The sequence below is a fragment of the Balaenoptera physalus genome (assembly GCF_965194825.1).
Source record: "Balaenoptera physalus genome assembly, chromosome: 16".
Classification (NCBI taxonomy): Eukaryota; Metazoa; Chordata; class Mammalia; order Artiodactyla; family Balaenopteridae; genus Balaenoptera; species Balaenoptera physalus.
In genome coordinates this window covers 87,907,234-87,924,158 of record NC_138898.1, presented here as the reverse complement: position 1 = coordinate 87,924,158, position 16,925 = coordinate 87,907,234, and the positions used below count along the sequence as shown (strand labels likewise).

Below are 16,925 nucleotides of genomic sequence, written 5' to 3'. Positions count from 1 at the left end.
TCTGTCCTGTGAGGAGGTCCTGCTCCAGGCAGCCCATCCCCTTCCTCCTTCCTGACATGTCGTTTCAGTGCCAGGTATAAACAGAAACTTTCTAAGACTTAAAAAAAAGCTTGATTCAAAGAGAAAGGCACAGGTTCTCTAGTGCTTTGCTACTCAGAGTGGGTCCTCCGACCAGCGGCCTCAGCCTTACCTGGGAGCTTGTTAGAAACACAGGCTCCGGGGCGCCACCCCAGACCTGCATTGTAGCGAGATCGCCGAGTAATTTATACGCAGCGTTGTGTGGTTGCACCGGTTCCAGAGTGCAGTCTCCAGACCAGCAGCATAAAATCACCATGAACTCGACAGAATTCTTAGACCCTCCCCTTACCCCACAGACCTATTAAAAGAGACATCTGGGGGAGAAGGGGCTGCTCTCTGTGCTTCCACAAACCCTCGAAGCGGTTCTGATGCACACGAGTTGGGGAACCACTTGCAACTGGGTTAGTTGATTTGTCTTTTGTTTAAGGCTTATTTCTTTTCAAGTAAAACAGTGAATTTTAGTAGATTGAACGGTAAACAGGTAGGTGTAGTGCTTTTCTCTCAGTCTCTGAAAATAGCAGATGTGGTTGTTGAATTGATATCCTTGTATGGAGAGAATTTTCTAACTCCCCGTGAAGCTAGAGTAGAGACCATAGTTATTTGTTGTTAATGGTAAGGATTTCTCCTTCTTGTAGAATTGTTTATAGAGTAACCTATGCATACCTGTACAGATAAATTTGCATAGACAGGTGGCCCTCACTTTGCACTTTGTGTAGTGCAGGACTGTGAAAATGACCACGCAGAGCCCACAGCATACAAAAGGAGCTTAAAAATCAATGGGAAAAGTTACAGTTGTTCCATGACCTTTAAAAATGTTTGTCAGAACATTAAAACTCTCTTATTATCAGTTACAGATGTATGCGGAAATGAAAAAATTTATAAAACTATAATTGAGAATTAAAGTGTTTCAAGAGTAGCTTGAATAGTGCCCACCTTCATCTTGTCCTGTAACTTAGCACATGGAGTGAGCACCTTTTCTACGCCTTGGTGACTTGTCATACTCCTTGCTAAGTTTGGATCAGCTTCTGGCATTTTACCTTTGGCACTTTTGATGTTATGATCTGTCTCCAGGAGTTCTTTTAACGTGGTTTTCTTGGGGACATCTTCACCCTCTTCCTGTTCACGTTGATAAGCTGTCTGCACTCAGCGCGTCTGATGGTGGCGGGATCGGCGTTCCCGCGATCAGCTGCTCCGTCTGTAACACCGTGCGTTTGATACTCGCTTCTCGTGTCCTCACTTTTCATTACTTCGCTGTACTTTCATCTTTGTTGGCCAGTTCCCTCTTTCAAAAATGTCACGTGGGCTTATCACTGGGAGGCAGGAGGCAGCACAACTCCACACGCTGCCTGTGTGTGAACCGACTAACAGGTGCACGGTGACCAACCACCGGAGCCTTTGAAAGAAGTGACGATTGTTCCTGATGATGACGTGTATGCTGGGTCACATAGTGCTTTGTGGACTGAAGCGCTAAGGCAATTAGAGTCACTGTACCTTGGTAACTGACACTCGACCCACGTTGCTGGGTGACGCGTAATAAGCTGTGAGAACTGGAATCCACGCATATTGGAACTGTGCAAAGAGAGGCAGCCCTGTATATTTAAAAGTAAAGGAAGAAGCCGTTGTAACGGAGCTTAAAATTTTCTCTCTTTACAGGTTAATCTCACCCTACAGATGAAGATACTAGAGCAAGAAAAAGAAATTGAAGAACTAAAGAAGCAGTTAAGTCTCCTCTCTCAAGACAAAGGGGTTAAGAGAGTGACATGAAAGATGGGGGTGTGCCCATCTAGCCTCAATAGGCTCTATAAATATGAGTGGACTTTTTAAGCTAAATAGTCAACTGGAATGTAAATTTTCAATCTTTATTAGGGTATGGCTGGTATAACTCTAATCGTATTTAGTAAGCCTGTATAAGACTTATTAAAGTGAGGTTGTGAAAGTACCTCTTAAGGCTGGCATTTTGAACCTAAGACTGCTCAAAACGAAACCTGTTCTGTTCTTGCCTTTCTCCTACCCCGCACGCTCCTTTTCCTGGACTTCTCACTTTAATATTACCATCCATCCAGTCTCTGAAAGTGAAAGTGTAGGCCTCATCCTCAGCTGTTCTTTCTCTTTTGAACTCTGCCTGTTGACCACCAAGTCCTCCTCTAGGTTCTGCTGCAGAGACCTAAGTGTGCTCTGGACCCATCGCTGCCCAAGCCCAGGCCCGCGCACTAGCTGCACTGTTCCAGGTTGACAGCTGCTGGCCTTCCTACCCTCCACACTGCGCTGTTCCCACGGGCTCCCTCCTTCCTCACAGACTTGCTTCCCCCCAAGTCTACATTCCTCGAAGGCAGCGATATGATACGTTCATATTTGTACCCCAGTGTGCCTGCCACATAGCTGGCAATTGTCACGGTATATTGCATACAGTGTTGCTGGATTTTAAATAAAATGAAAACCACAGATTAATTATATGATGCATTTATTGATATTTAACCACTGGCCTAAATAAAGACTTTGATTTTAGTACAAGTCCCTTTACCAATAATAGGCACAAAACAGCACCATCCTTAAAATTTAAACCCTTTAAAATCGGTGACTGAGGTTCACTGAAGGAGCTTGAGGGCCGTGTGAAAAGGGGCCAGGTTTTCACAGGCCCTCATCCACTTCTGCACGTTGGCTGGCGCTGTCCCACTGCAGCCCCCTGTCTGCTGGAGAACGGACCACAGCACGACATCTGCCACCGTGAGTTCATTCCCAGCGAGCCAGGGGCTCTTCCCGAGAGCAGAGTTCATGGAGCGGAACACAGCGGCTTTTTCTTTACTGCTTCCCTCTTTTAGCTGAAAAATAGCTATATCTACCCAGCTATCTATGAGGGTTAAATTCACAGCATCCTGCTTCTGGCCAAAGAGAGAGAACAGGAAGCGTGCAATGTTCCCTTCTCCTTCGATGGGACACATCGTTTGGACACTGAACTTCATCTGAGTCTTCGGCACTGAAAAGAAATAAGCACTCTGTGAAATGTCAACAAGAGCAGCGCCGCCGGAGGAAGTGCTCGTAGAGCGTGGCAAGGGGAGTCCCTGTTAGTCACGAACCGGTGGCGAGGGAAAGTGTATTTTCAAGAAAATCGCAGTTTTATTCAGTCTCCAAAAGGTTAGTAATATTCAAGAAAGTTTAAACTGCAGGTTTAAACAGTGCAAACTGTAAGTTATAAAGTAACCATTTCTGGTATTAGATGATGACGGTTTTCAAGCTAGAAGGGACCTCAGACCATCTGTTCCAACGCCTGTGCCTAAGGATCTGGGCATGAGGCCTGCAAACCAGGGGTCCCATCTCCCGGGCCAGGACCTCCTGCCGCCCTCACCCTGGCTCTCCACGTGTGGCTGAGGGCAGCAAGGCCTCGATGGATGGACATGAACTCAATTCCCTCTGTAGTAACTTAACCGGGAGAAGCGCACACACCAGTGAGATAATGAATAAATGACATCCTGCCAGCCTTTAATGGGTAACGTCCATTACAAGAGGACGTCGATGTCCCCATAATGATAGGTTTTGGAATGTGAGGGCAAGACGGCCGTGACAGCCGTGACTCCCCTGCCCTGGCTGGTTAGACAGGATTCCCTCGGAGACTGCTCTCAGTCGAGACCTCCACCTTCCCAGAGGAAGGAGAGCATCTCTGGGCCAAGGTGCACCTGCTCCACTTGGAGCACACTCCCCCACCCCCCGCCAACCCCCCAGCAAGCTCTCTGGACTTTGCCGGCAAGCAGCTGCAGACCGCCCCTTTCCCATCCCCCACTGCCTCCCAGTCACCCGGCCCCTCCGCCCCTCTGCTTACCGTCCTTCCAAATCAGAGTGAAACCCAGCTGGTACTCGTGACGAGGCTGCTGCCTCGTCTGCTCGCCGAAGCACCTGAGGAGGTTTGCCGGCACGCTCGTGACCGCTGAGTGCGTGTGGACGGTGGACAGGACCTTGTAGTGGTCACAGAGCAGCCGGTGCAGCACGAGCAGGGAGAGGGGTGGCGAGGCAGGGTTGGCGTTGATCACGATGTCCTTCAGTGCCCCGTAATCCTGGGGAGCAAACCCCAACAGCGCAGATGACACCAACAGCAACCTGAGTGCCGACACTGTACCAGGTGCTGTGCTTAGACCCCCACCAGGCTTCTCTAAAGAATCGTCACCTCTCGGGAAGAAGGAACTAATGTCACCCCACCTGCAGCCAAGGCCGCGAGTGCTGGGGATGGAAGGAAGCTACCAAGGGGGCTCGGCTGGGTAGGAAGCAGGGGACGGCAGCCGACTCCACCCCTCCACCCCTGCAATGCTGCTCCCAATAAATAACACGTGACTCTACTCAAATTAGCACAACATGTTAGGATTGACACCTCTATGTCCCTAAGTTAAAAAAAAAAAATCACACGTGTAATTACTCCATTTACTAAATCTTTCTAATGCCCGACAGGATATAGTTTCTACAGCAATTTGTTTGAGTTACGTGTCAGTGAAGAACCCCTTGGAAAAGGGTCTTCGCTCAGGGAGATTTTAAAAAACTAGGTGTGAATTAAAGTGCCAAAACACACTGCCTTTTTATCTTATTTGTTTTTAAAATGTATTTTATTGAAGTATAGTTGATTTGCAACACGCACTGCCTTTAGATGTGGACTATCTTCTTTCTGTACATCCGCTCTTCATAACTAATGAACTCATATGATACAACAGAGGCCAAACTCTGTGGCTTTCTCTCCACAGCCGGCCACAATCTGGCCTCTGGTCTTGCCACTCCTGACCGATGCCCTTCATGTGGACCTATGCTGGATGCTCTGCATTTCTCTGAACATATCGTGTTACTTGATGCTGTGCCTTCTGCGGTATCAAGATTTATCTGAAGCACCGTGTGCTCTGGGAGGCCCCCCGGCATGCTGGGACACCCGGCGCAGCTGTCTTACCGACTCACCCCCTATGCAGACTGGCTCCCTGGGGGACTGGCTGAGTGGGGTCTCATGGGCCCCCGGTGCATGCAAACACGAACTGGGGGATGAAGGGATACATGAGTGCAGAGGGACGGACGTTACCAAAAACAGCTCTGGGGGAGACATGGCAGTGCTGCCTCCGCTTGTTAGGTCTTTAAGCAGGACCGTTTTCTATCACCAATTCCAGGGGGGGATGCTAGCAGGGATTCTCGGGACGAACCCTCTTGCACCCATTTGTAACAAGACATTCTTTCTTTGCGTATCAGATTGTCCTCTAAATCAACTGAAGCCTGTAGACTGACATTAAAGGCGGCTGATGCAACTGAATTTTAACACAGCAAACTGAATTTAAGCAAAATATGTCTGAGGTATGAGACTGTGACTGGCTTTTAGCAACAAATTGCAAAAGGATCGGTGGGATTTTTGCGCCTGGACAGCCAAGGCTCTGAAATTCAGGCCACTCTCAAAGAGTCAGGGTTGACTCGGCTGAACCTCAGAGAAGCACTGAGTGAATGACCATTTCTCCAGGGCTCGGAGTCTGCCGGGAGCTGCCCCGAGTGGCAGGAAGCAGGGACTCTTGACTTCCTCTTCTGCCTAAGGATCGCCCCCGTTCTCCACTGGGTCTGAGAAATCCAGAAGCTGCATTAGAGCCTGCCTGGCTTCACTCAGAGCTCATGAATCTGTTCTGTGCAAAGGCACAATCAGAGGAGGAATGTGCTTTTTGCACCACCTTTGAAAACTCGAAAACCAAGGCTTTAATCACACCGGCACAATTTTCCAGCACTAACATCCACCTAGCGCGCTGATGTTCTTTATCCTTCTAGATGCACTTACCTTTCCAAGCACGGAATTTAAGTCCAATGCACCGGTCGATAAAGCAGCGGGCTCGTCAGCTTGGATTATGTTGGTTACATCCAAGTCCGCATCTGGTGTCTGAATCATCTTGGAGAGACCATCGACCGCAGCTTTCAATTCATACAGACGTTTTAAAATATCATCTTGGCGGGACTCAAGAGCTTGAAGAGATGGGTCCGACTCTTCCTAAACAGACCAACATCAAAACGTTCACTTCCTCTCACATCAAAGCAGTCTGTTTGATCACTTGTCTTCCACTTAGTTCGAACCTCCCACCTTTCAGAAGACATTACAATGAGGTAGCAGAATCATCTCATTTGCCCCAGTCCAATAGGTCCTGCAAATCAATCCCCAAATGCTATAAAACAAATAATGTTGTGCCTGAAAGCCACTTTGAAATTGTGGGACTCCTATTTCAGGTGATTTAGTCTTTAAGAACAGAGAATGAGAGAAGACGAACACAAATTGTTCTTTCTATCAAACTAGTTCAAAATACTTTGCGTAAATGAATAGAAGAAGATTGGGGGTGGCGATGAGGATGTAATCAACCATTTAGACTAATCGAAGGAAAAAGGGAGCACACACAGGTTAAAAAAACAGTGTCCTTAAGCTTGGAAGTATGTCCGGGGGGGTCAAACGATCCATTCCCCAAATCATTTTCTAGGCAATACTGGCACTCACATTATCTTAGAATCATCTAGAACTTTTTCACTGCTGAAATGTATTACTTCATAAAGAGGGAATATTTACATCCTTCATTCACTGAATCTTTGCATCTTTCTTGCCTGGTACAGTGGATTAGTACACCATAAGTAACTAACAATATTGGGTTGGCCAAAAAGTTCGTCTGGGTTTTTCCATAACGGGACTTTTTGGCCAACCCAATATTTGCTGAGAAATAAATCTCAAATCTCTACAGACTTACTTTATTATTTATTTAATTAATTAATTAATTTAATTTATTTATTTTTGGCTGCGTTGGGTCTTCGTTGCTGTGCGTGGGCTTTCTCTAGTTGTGGCGAGCGGAGGCTACTCCTCGCCATGGTACATGGGCTTCTCACTGCGGTGGCTTCTCTTGTTGTGGAGCAAGGGCTCCAGGCGCGTGGGCTTCAGTAGTTGTGGCACACAGGCTCAGCAGTTGTGGTGCACAGGCCTAGCTGCTCTGCGGCATGTGGGATCTCTCTGGACCAGGGCTCGAACCCGTGTTCCCTGCGTTGGCAGGTGGATTCTTAACCACTGCGCCACCAGGGAAGTCCCTACCGACTTACTTTAAAAAGCAATAACAAGAAACCTCCCAGCAGTCACACTGTGCAACCTATTTTCAGATTCACAAGCTCTCACAAAAGATAATCCATTTGAGTGAAGAGAACAAAGAACACGTTAAGCGTGAGTAAGACACTCATGACTAGACAAAAGGGTCAATAGGCAATGACCTTGAGTTTATTATAAACATGCACTCGTGGCCTTCCCGCGCACCCGCATCGAAGAGTAGCCCCCGCTCGCTGCAACTAGAGAAAGCTCGCGTGCAGCAACGAAGACCCAATGCAGCCAAAAATAAATTAAATAAATAAATTTATTTAAAAAAATAATAAAAAATAAACATGCACTCATGATACAATGTGAGTGTTGGAAGAGTGCCTGCTCACATTTGTATGCTGGTGAGTTTAAGGAACATTTTGTTTCTCCCCTTGTCACTCACAACACTGCCCTCTTCGCAGAGCCAATTCATCACCAGCGGTTGTCAATTTTCTGGAATCCAATGACTTGTAAGTGTGCCTCCATGGTCAATGCCTGAGTCCAAGACACCATTTTTCACCTGGCCTACTTCCACTGGTCACCTTGCATCCATTCTGGTCCACCCCTCCAACCCACCCATCCCTATGATGGCAGCCAGAAATCAAAACAACCTCTTAGGCTAAAAAGCCTAACCCAGATTGATAAATAGCTTGTATGAATGGTTCTCTGGTTACCTCCTCTCCCATCATTCCCCCCATTACTCTGGGCTCTGGCCATGCTGTTCTTTGGATCCTAAAACACACAGGCCCCCACCTGCCACAGGGCTTTTCCTCATCAGGTTCCCTCTGTCTGCAACATCCCTCCCCCTTCTCTCGGCTGGTTAATGCCGATTTACCCTAGAGCTGGATCTCCACGATCTCAGCTCCCCTCACCTGCTGCTCTTGTTTAAGATCAAACAGCAGAGAAATGCAAGATGACTACCATCTGGGTGGGATAAAGAAGGATAGAGTTCAGTGTGCCAATTAAATAATGTGGTGGTGACTGGAAATGAGTGTGCAAATGTGTGACTGGTAAGGCTACCACCTGTGTGATATCCTCATGTTACTCAATATCAGTCCTCCTGAGTAATACTTCCAATCTTTTAATCCAGCCTGTATATGTGCATTCTTTGTGTACAACTTTGCTCATTTCTACAAATGGCAGTCAGGTCCCTGCCCAACCAGGGGCGAAGCACCTACTGTATTCAAAACCTGTCAACACTCACTGAAGACTGAACCCAGTACTGCGTGTGGAATGTGGCCTGTGATAAGAGCCCAGCATAGCTCGATCTGAGGAACGCAAGATGCTCAAGTTCTGCTTTACCTACCACACCTTCTAATGCTGGCCTGTTGTTTCCTTTGTTCAGGAGAGACTGTGACTTGGCATGTTGTGTTTATCCATTTGTGTTGTTTTACATGGATTTAGAAGCATTTTATTCTTTGTGTTGCTCTCATTTCCTCTGGAGATGCTAGATTTCTACTGATCTGTCCACATTGTTATCATCTGCTAAGTTATCACCTTCAAAGTTGCAAGTTCACAGTTAAATGCCCAAAGGAAGTTAGGCAGCATACTTAAAAAAAAAAAAAAAAAAAAGAAAGGGGGACTTGGTCTCAAAAGGGATGTTATGCTCCCCACTCTGGGGTTTTCTTTTTGATTCCATGGGACTGTCCAGTTAAGGGGCACCAGACCATGCCTCCATGGGAATCTCCAGGTGAAGAGATACTGGACCATGCCTGCGTTTTTGCCTTAGCTCTGCAGTGAGACAACAGTTGTGTTATTTGGTTTCAAACTAAACTAACCACCGCCCTTCCAATCGAGGCAGAAAGGTCTTACGACAAAGGATGACAAGGAAAACAAGCCAGGAACGTTATCTATTCACTCATCTTGAGTCAGAATGGACAGAAAGTCTCTCCAGCTGGAAAATTAAAATGTGTATTTGCAATTAATGAAAAAAGTCAAAGTTGAGCAGGTACTTTACAAAAGAGGTGAAATCAAAATGCCCAATAAACATGAAAAGGGGCTCGACTGATTTAGAGGTCTCGGAGATCTGAACTAAATTACAGTAGGATGCCACTGTACACCCACCAGCTTTGGGGAGGGTGCCAGCATCAGAAATTCGTATACACCGCGGGTGAGAGCATAAACCGGGATGACCGCTTTGGAAAGCAATCTAGTCCAGTTGAAGACAGACCAGCCCACTGAGCCAGCGATCCCATCCCTTAGTATATACCCTATGCCTGCTCGTGTACAAGAACTGCAGAATAATTCATAACAGCCTAAAATGCAAAACCAGCCGACGCCCGTGAGCAGCGGGACGGATAAAGCCGTGGGGGCACAGTCAAGCCAAGGAGCAGCAGACCGCAGAGCAGAAAACGCCTCGCTTTTTCATGGCAGCAAAGGGATTCTTCAAATCATATCTAGAAGAGGCAGCCAGACACTGCAGGGCACACGCTGCATGCTTCCACTTACACCAAGACTACATGGTTTAGGGATGCATACTCAGGTGACAAAATAAGAGAGAAAAGCTGGACGTAATGACCGCGGAAGTCGGGAACTTTGGGGGTAGTTTTAAATGGGGCGCTGACAACGTGTTAACTTGAGTGGTGGTGACACTGGGATTCGCTTTATAATTCCTCAAAACGAGCATTCACGTGCTATTCGCTTTTCTGTGGGTAAAATTTCGTCATATAAAAGTTTAAGTAGTCATAAGCGCAAAAACAGATACCAGATGGATAGCTCCTTTAATAGATAAGAGTTACGGTCGTTCGGAGGCCGGCGGGCGCGTGAGGCTGGAGTGGGGTAGGCGATCGGGTCTGGTCCCCACGGTTTGTTCGAGACATTCGGGTCCCAAGGTCCGGGCCTGGAAGGACCCATGCCCCTAGTCCTCCAACTGAGGGCCAGGGCGGCAGCGCGTGCGCACTGAACAAGAGGGCAGCGGGGCGGGGCGGGACCGCGGTGGAGCCAGGGCGCCTGAGCACTGGACGGGCGGGCGGTGGGACTAGAGCCTTGGCGCCTGGCACTGGGCTGGTGCGGGGCCGGGGCAAGGGCCGCGCGCTCCTACCTGCACGTGGCTCGCGGCTGGCGCGGGGCTGCCGATCCTACCGTGCACGTTGGGGAGCCGGTACATGCAGGTGGGAAGCTCTACACGGAGAGATCCACTGCCCTCGTGATAGGGCTTTACCTGGTACATCGGCATTGTGGAACCCAAGGGAGGGAAGGTGGCGGGTGAGAGACACGAACGCTCAGAAACCGTCCAAGTCCACGACAGGCTGCTGCCACCTCCTTTCTGACCCGGAGGCTGGCGTCCGGGAAAGCGCAATTCCTGTGCTCTAATTGGCCCCTGCTCATTCGACGTCATGGACTCGACCTTTGACACAACCAATCAGCGAGAAGGAGAGGTGGGAGGCGTTCGTAGCCTTATCCGGAAGTGGCGGGACACAGTGTCGGAAGCAGCCAATGGGCGGCAGGGTGGGGGGGGGAATTCCCTCCACCCCCCAAACCGTGGGAGCGGCGGCGCAAACTGTTCCGATTCCCGAGTTAGGCTCTGCGTCCATGGAGCGAGCCGACGGGCCGAGGTGAGCTGAGCTTGCAGCCTCCCCTCGCGGTCTCCCTGTCTAAGGCCCACAGCGTTCCAGACCCCTGAGGGGAAAGTGCCCGCGGCGCTGAGCGAGCCGGCGGCACGGAGGCCCCAGGCCAGGCTCCTCGGCGCTCCCCCAACCCGCTGCCCTGTGGGTGCACTTTGAGGTCGGGGTCCGCGGGGGATTCGGCCCGCTGCCCGGGCGCCGCCATGCATCTGTGGACCTGAAGCCGGAGCTTGAAATCCCAGTAGACGGAATTAATTTCCTTTTTACCTGGTTGCTCTCTCTTCTTTTTTAAAATTGAGGGTTATTTTCGGGGAGGCTTTAAGGCACATGCTAATTTGCGGCGGACAGTTTTAAAAAACGCATTGCTTCTGTATCTCCTTGAGTATGCGATTACCGGCAGCTACACCGAATTAGGGGTAGCGAATCTTCGGGTAGCACTGTTGCACTGTGTCAGATTCCTGAATCCAGATTCGCTGTCTGTGTTTAAATGTTTTATCTCCACCCCTGCAAATAAATATCAGGAATGGACCTGTAGCCTATGGTGTCTTGCCAAATCAACAAATTTTTTAGAGATACTTTATTCCATTTTAAGTGGTGTCATCTGCAGTTTTTCCATTTAAGACAAATTTGAGTGGAATTCTGTGCAAGGTCGAATAAGAGTAAAGATGTTCGTTCTTTTTTTTTTTTTTAATAAGGGTTTACCGAGGGTCTATTATGTGTTATATGTTGTGGGAAATACCCAAAGATTTCCCTCCCAAGGATGCTCCTGTGTTCAGTTACACCCAAGTTATCAGTAAAACCGTTTACTAGAAATTGCTAAATTAGTGAACATGTAGACGAGAGGTAGTTTGCCAGGCAGAGGAGGAGGAGGCTACACACCTGTATGGGCAAGATGCAGTGTCTAAAAGAGCTTGTGATATTCAGGAAAGAGTTGTTCGCTGTGACCAGAATGTAGGGGAATTGGCAATGGGAGGATTGGAGAGAGAGAGAAAATAAGGTAGATTGGGGTCCAATTGTGACTAGATTTGAAACTTCATATAGCAGACAGTGGGATGCTAGTAAGTTTTTTTCTTTTTTAAATTATTTTTTGGCTGCGTTGGGTCTTCATTGCTGTGTGCAGGCTTCTCATTGCTGTGGCTTTTCTTGTTGTGGAGCAGGGGCTCGAGGCGTGGTGGCTTCAGTAGTTGCAGCACGTGGGCTCAGTAGTTGTGGCTCGTGGGCTCTAGAGCGCAGGCTCAGTAGTTGTGGCGCACGGGCTTAGTTGCTCCGCAGCATGTGGGATCTTCCCGGACCAGGGCTCGAACCCATGTCTTCTGCATTGGCAGGCGGATTCTTAACCACCACGCGACAAGGGAAGTCTGCTAGTAAGTTCTTAAAGCAGAAAAATTATTTGACCAGATTTATGATTTCTAAAGTAACTCTGGTGGTAGCATGGAGGATTGATTGAAGTAGAGAGAAAACGGAGACAAACCAGTTGGAAAATTCTGAAGGTAGGTACAGCCAGAACTGTGAGGGCCTTTGCTAAGGCAGGAGCTGGCAGCCTGGATTTGGAGTGGGGATTTGTAGGCAACCATAGGAATAGTTACCCAACTGGTACCCGATTTCTGAGATGGTTTTGATTTTGACATGAACACTGGATTTCCCAGCAAAATTTTGGCTTTTCAAATTGTGTGGGAAACATTGCTTTCAATTTTCAAGAAAGAAGATACTATTGTTGCAAAAGATTATTCACCCATAGCTTTAGGGGGATGTGTCTCTTCCATGTAGATCCCAGTTTAATTAGATTTTAAATGTCTGTTTCATTTGAAGTATCTATTCAGAAGACTTTCTGACAGATGTTTAAGGATTGTAGACCAACATTTATATTTGTGAATATAATAAATGGATATGTTAATATAATGAATGGATTAGACCCATTAGCTATTAACGGAGATGAATCATTTCCCACAGTTAAAACCAGGATGAAAATGCGTAATTGCCTCCTTGCTGTTTCTTGTAACCCGTTTCTTTAGTTCAGAACTTGCTAAGGCCATCAAACCTATCGATCGGAAGTCAGTCCATCAGATTTGTTCTGGGCAAGTGGTTCTTAGTCTAAGCACTGCTGTGAAGGAGTTGGTAGAAAATAGTGTGGATGCCAGTGCCACTAACATTGGTAAGTTTGGGAGAGTTTTAAACCACAAGAAATAATCAGTTTATGCTGTTTTATTCAAGAAATGTTTGTTACTGTAATAAGACAATCAGGTATTGATATACAGAGAAATTATTATTTTTTAAACATAAATTTAGCGCTTATTATGTGCCTAGTATTTAGCTAGGTAGTAATAATAATAATAGCGGTTAACTTTTATTGTGTTCTTACTATGTGCCAGGCAGGCATTGTGCTAAGAACTATACAGATGGGATACCTCATTTAATCTGTAGAATAACTTTATGAGATTGGAATTATTATTATTGTTATAATTATTATCTCCGTTTTACAAATGAGGAAATTAAGGCACAAGGAATTTACTTTTTTTTTTGAGGTTATAAAGCTAGTAAAATATGATCCCAGGGAGTCTGATTCCAGAACTTGTTCTCTTTAATGACTGTGTTAAAATTATCCTCTTGAAGGAAAGAAAAAAGAAAGAAAATAAAAACAAAACTATTTTATCTGGGCTAGTAAATAGCCAAGAAGGACTTTAAAAAATAAAATATACAAAATGACAGTAGTACGTTTAAATAAATATAGTTAGGACTCAAAGTTGCATTTTGTAAGTTATAAATACTGTCACTCTAAAGGCTTTTCGCATGGATCAATTTGAGAAATCAATATTTTAAACTTTCTAGAGCTCAGGCTTAAAGACTATGGCGTGGAGCTCATTGAAGTTTCAGACAATGGATGCGGGGTAGAAGAGGAAAACTTTGAAGGCTTAAGTAAGTTGAATTTTGCTAATCCTATTTTAAAATATTTGGGCCAAATGTCTGAGAATTTGGGTTAACACTGTCTTAGGAAACACAAAACAGCTTTTTAAAACCAGTCACTTGGGTGGGTATGGTGTGTGTTCATTGCTGTGTCACTTGCGATCTCTTCGGCCTTACTCTCCACCTCTCTTTCAGCTCTGAAGCATCACACTTCTAAGATTCAGGAGTTTGCTGACCTCACTCAGGTTGAAACTTTTGGCTTTCGGGGGGAAGCTCTGAGCTCACTCTGTGCACTGAGGTGATGCAATAATTTTATCCACTAACTTGACCCCTTATAAAAATCTCTCTGAAAATTAAAAAGTATGATTAGAATCATTATTGTTTACACTTTTCCATCTGAATGTCTCAACTGCTAACTTCTGCATTCTGTTTTATCTTACTACCAACCTAAGTGGTAATACTTCTGAAATGTAAGCAATAAATGAACGAAATGAAGCAAATAGTATTGTAAAAAAAATTGTTACCTTTATTAAAGCAGTAACTTCTCAATTTAAAAGTGACATATAGATAATACATTATAGATGCCATATGCTATTGGTTTTAATTTATTTTGATGTTGAGGAAAAAAAATTTAGCTGAAGCACTTATTTAATTACACAACAGCTTCTAAGATTTTGTTAGAACAGTAGTAGCCAAACTGAGAAATAAATCTTTATTGGTGAATATGTAAGTTTTGAGATCTTTTATTTTGCAGTTTAACCAAAATAAGTATCAAAGCTTTTATCAAAACAAAACATTTACAGAACTCTCTCACTATCTATTGGGGGCCAAACCTTGGATTTTATGATGACCCCTCACCCATTTAAACTCTCTTGATGATCTCGGAGGGCTCATCATCTTTTTAGGGGAGTTTAGAGAGAACAGAAGTGAGAAAATGAGCACGTGATGACGAGCACGTGGGAGTCTCTAGCTGACTGTGCTCTGCTGGCTTTTTCGTACAGTGATGTAACTATTTCTACCTGCCACACATCTGCGAAGGTTGGGACTCGGCTGGTGTTTGATCACAATGGAAAAATCCTCCAGAAAACCCCCTACCCACGACCCAGAGGGACGACAGTCAGCGTGCAGCAGTTATTTTATACGCTACCTGTGCGCCATAAGGAGTTTCAGAGGAATATTAAAAAGGTACGGTGGGACTTCCCTGGTGGTGCAATGGTTGAGAATCCACCTGCCAATGCAGGGCACACGGGTTCGAGCCCTGGTCCGGGAAGATCCCACATGCTGCGGAGCAACTAAGCCCATGCACCACAACTACTAGCCTGCTCTCTAGAGCCTGCGAGCCACAACTACTGAGCCCACACACCTAGAGCCCATGCTCCGCAACGAGAGAAGTCACTGCAATGAGAAGCCCTCACACCGCAACAAAGAGTAGCCCCTGCTCACTGCAATAGAGAAAGCCTGCGCGCAGCAACAAAGACCCAGTGCAGCCAAAAAATAAATAAATTAATAAATAAATTAATTAATTAAAAAAAGAAAGGTACGGTAAATTCAGAATCCGAGAGCCTAGAGAGTGTGATGCCCAAATGTAGTACAAGATCAGTCAGGGTGGTTTGCACTCCCGTTCATTCTCTTCCCTTAATTTTTGGAGAAGTGCTTAGCTTGCTTCTTCCCCTCAAAGACCTAACTTTTGGGTGATTTACCCTTTTCTTTTCTTTTTTAATATATCTATTTATTTTATTTATCTATTTATTTTTTTTTTGGCTGCGTTGGGTTTTTGTTGCTGCACATGGGCTTCCTCTAGTTGCGGCGAGTGGGGGCTACTCTTCATTGCAGTGCGCGGACTTCTCACTGCGGTAGCTTCTCTTGTTGCAGAGCACGGTCTCTAGGTGCGAGGGCTTCAGTACGTGTGTGTTTGTGTGTGTGTGTGTGTGTGTGTGTGTGTGTGTGTGTGTGTGTGTGTGTGTATGATTACAGTTTTGTAAAAACAAAGCAACTGGCCAAAATATGCATAGAAAAAAGCCTGGGAGAGTAGACGCATGAATGCTACCAGTGGTTATTCTTGGATGTGTGATCACTTGTGCTTTTTGCCATCTTCCTTGTACTTTTCTGTTTTGTACCTATATTCTTTGTAATCAAAAAACTTAAACATATGCTGCTAAAAACTTTCTTTACCTCTAAAGCAATTTGTGCGAGTTTTAACTTTATTAATTTTGCAAAAATATAAACTTTAAAAATGTTTTTTAATTTAAATATTAAAAATTTTTTGTACAGAGAAAATTTTTATTATTATTTTGTATCTTAAGGTAAAAAAAAATTGGTGTCTCAGAAAATATAGGCATAAGGAACTTGTACTTGCCAGAGATGACCATTGTTAACAGTTTGGTGAGTCTTTCCAGACTCCTTTTAGTTTCATGTATTTATAAATCTTGGAAAATTTTTCAAGATAAATATTAAAAAAATGAAATCAAGTGACATAGAATATTAAACATTTAAGTCACATGGAACTGTGTGCAGTAGAAAGTTGGTATTGTCTCTGCCTACCTCCCAGAGTTTGTTTTACATCCCTTAGACTTTATTTTTTTTTTTTAATTTTTTATTTATTTATTTATTTATTCATGGCTGTGTTGGGTCTTCGTCTCTGTGCGAGGGCTTTCTCTCGTTGCGGCAAGTGGGGGCCACTCCTCATTGCGGTGCGCGGGCCCCTCACCATTGTGGCCTCTGTTGCGGAGCACAGGCTCCAGACGCGCAGGCTCAGCAATTGTGGCTCACGGGCCCAGTTGCTCCGCGGCATGTGGGATCCTCCAGGGCTCGAACCCGTGTCCCCTGCTCCGGCAGGCAGACTCTCAACCACTGCGCCACCAGGGAAGCCCAGACTTTATTTTTTATGTTTAATATTTATTAGTTATTTATTTATTTGGCTGCTCTAGGTCTTAGTTGCAGCATGCGGGATCTTTAGTTGCGGTGTGCAGGGTCTTTAGTTGCAGCTTGCAAACTCTTAGTTGCGGCATGCATGTGGGATCTAGTTCCCTGACCAGGGATCGAACCCGGGCCCCCTGCATTGGGAGTGTGGAGTCTTAACCACTGGACCACCAGGGAAGTCCCTATATCCCTTAGACTTTAAATGCGTACATGTATATACAATCTTTATACATATGTTTCTATTTTTCTTTAAACAATTGGGATCATATTATATATACTGTTCTATACCTTGACTTTTTAATATAGTATATTGTAGATACCTTTTTTTGGTTGATTGGTAACTACCTTATTTTTTATCATGGCACCATTAT

General features: G+C 45.5%; 3 protein-coding genes across 16 annotated transcripts in view; 2 read left to right on the top strand and 1 right to left on the bottom strand.

Moving 5' to 3' along the window:
• Window positions 1–2,526, top strand: part of EIF2AK1 (eukaryotic translation initiation factor 2 alpha kinase 1) — a 30,420-nt gene extending 27,894 nt beyond the window's left edge. For all 3 annotated transcript variants that reach the window (XM_082429972.1, XM_082429970.1, XM_082429971.1), the window contains exon 15: window positions 1,732–2,526. In XM_082429972.1, coding sequence (XP_082286098.1) covers window positions 1,732–1,842 — 111 coding nt within the window. In that variant the 3' untranslated portion in view covers window positions 1,843–2,526. The remainder of the gene's footprint in view (window positions 1–1,731) is intronic.
• Window positions 2,523–10,471, bottom strand: AIMP2 (aminoacyl tRNA synthetase complex interacting multifunctional protein 2). Of its 2 annotated transcripts, none has more exons than XM_082429981.1 (4): window positions 10,212–10,471; window positions 5,855–6,061; window positions 3,893–4,124; window positions 2,523–3,052 (listed from the first exon to the last, which is right to left on the bottom strand). In XM_082429981.1, the coding sequence occupies exons 1-4, from the start codon at window positions 10,344–10,346 to the stop codon at window positions 2,664–2,666; spliced, it is 963 nt and encodes a 320-aa protein (XP_082286107.1). In that variant the 5' UTR covers window positions 10,347–10,471; the 3' UTR covers window positions 2,523–2,663. The 2 variants fall into 2 exon arrangements, with proteins under 2 accessions (XP_082286107.1, XP_082286108.1); XM_082429982.1 differs by having other exon boundaries at window positions 10,332–10,449.
• Window positions 10,472–10,498: 27 nt separating this feature from the next.
• The window catches only part of LOC309645191 (radial spoke head 10 homolog B-like), a 71,150-nt gene continuing 64,723 nt past the window's right edge, over window positions 10,499–16,925 (top strand). For 9 of the 11 annotated variants that reach the window (XM_082429940.1, XM_082429941.1, XM_082429937.1 and 6 more), the window contains exons 1-5: window positions 10,499–10,725; window positions 12,747–12,886; window positions 13,561–13,647; window positions 13,831–13,933; window positions 14,637–14,820. In XM_082429940.1, coding sequence (XP_082286066.1) covers window positions 10,607–10,725; window positions 12,747–12,886; window positions 13,561–13,647; window positions 13,831–13,933; window positions 14,637–14,820 — 633 coding nt within the window. In that variant the 5' untranslated portion in view covers window positions 10,499–10,606. Of the gene's footprint in view, window positions 10,726–12,746; window positions 12,887–13,560; window positions 13,648–13,830; window positions 13,934–14,636; window positions 14,821–16,925 lie in introns of those variants that run through there. The other 2 variants (XM_082429939.1, XM_082429947.1) reach the window with 2 other exon arrangements.

Excerpts from the sequence above, each read along its gene's own strand:
- AIMP2 (XM_082429981.1), bottom strand. The coding sequence starts at position 10,346 with ATGCCGATGTACCAGGTAAAGCCCTATCACGAGGGCAGTGGATCTCTC. Across the intron at positions 6,062-10,211 it reads CAGCCGCGAGCCACGTGCAG|GAAGAGTCGGACCCATCTCT; the intron begins GTAGGAGCGCGC and ends TGGTCTGTTTAG. Across the intron at positions 4,125-5,854 it reads TAAATTCCGTGCTTGGAAAG|GATTACGGGGCACTGAAGGA; the intron begins GTAAGTGCATCT and ends TTTGCTCCCCAG.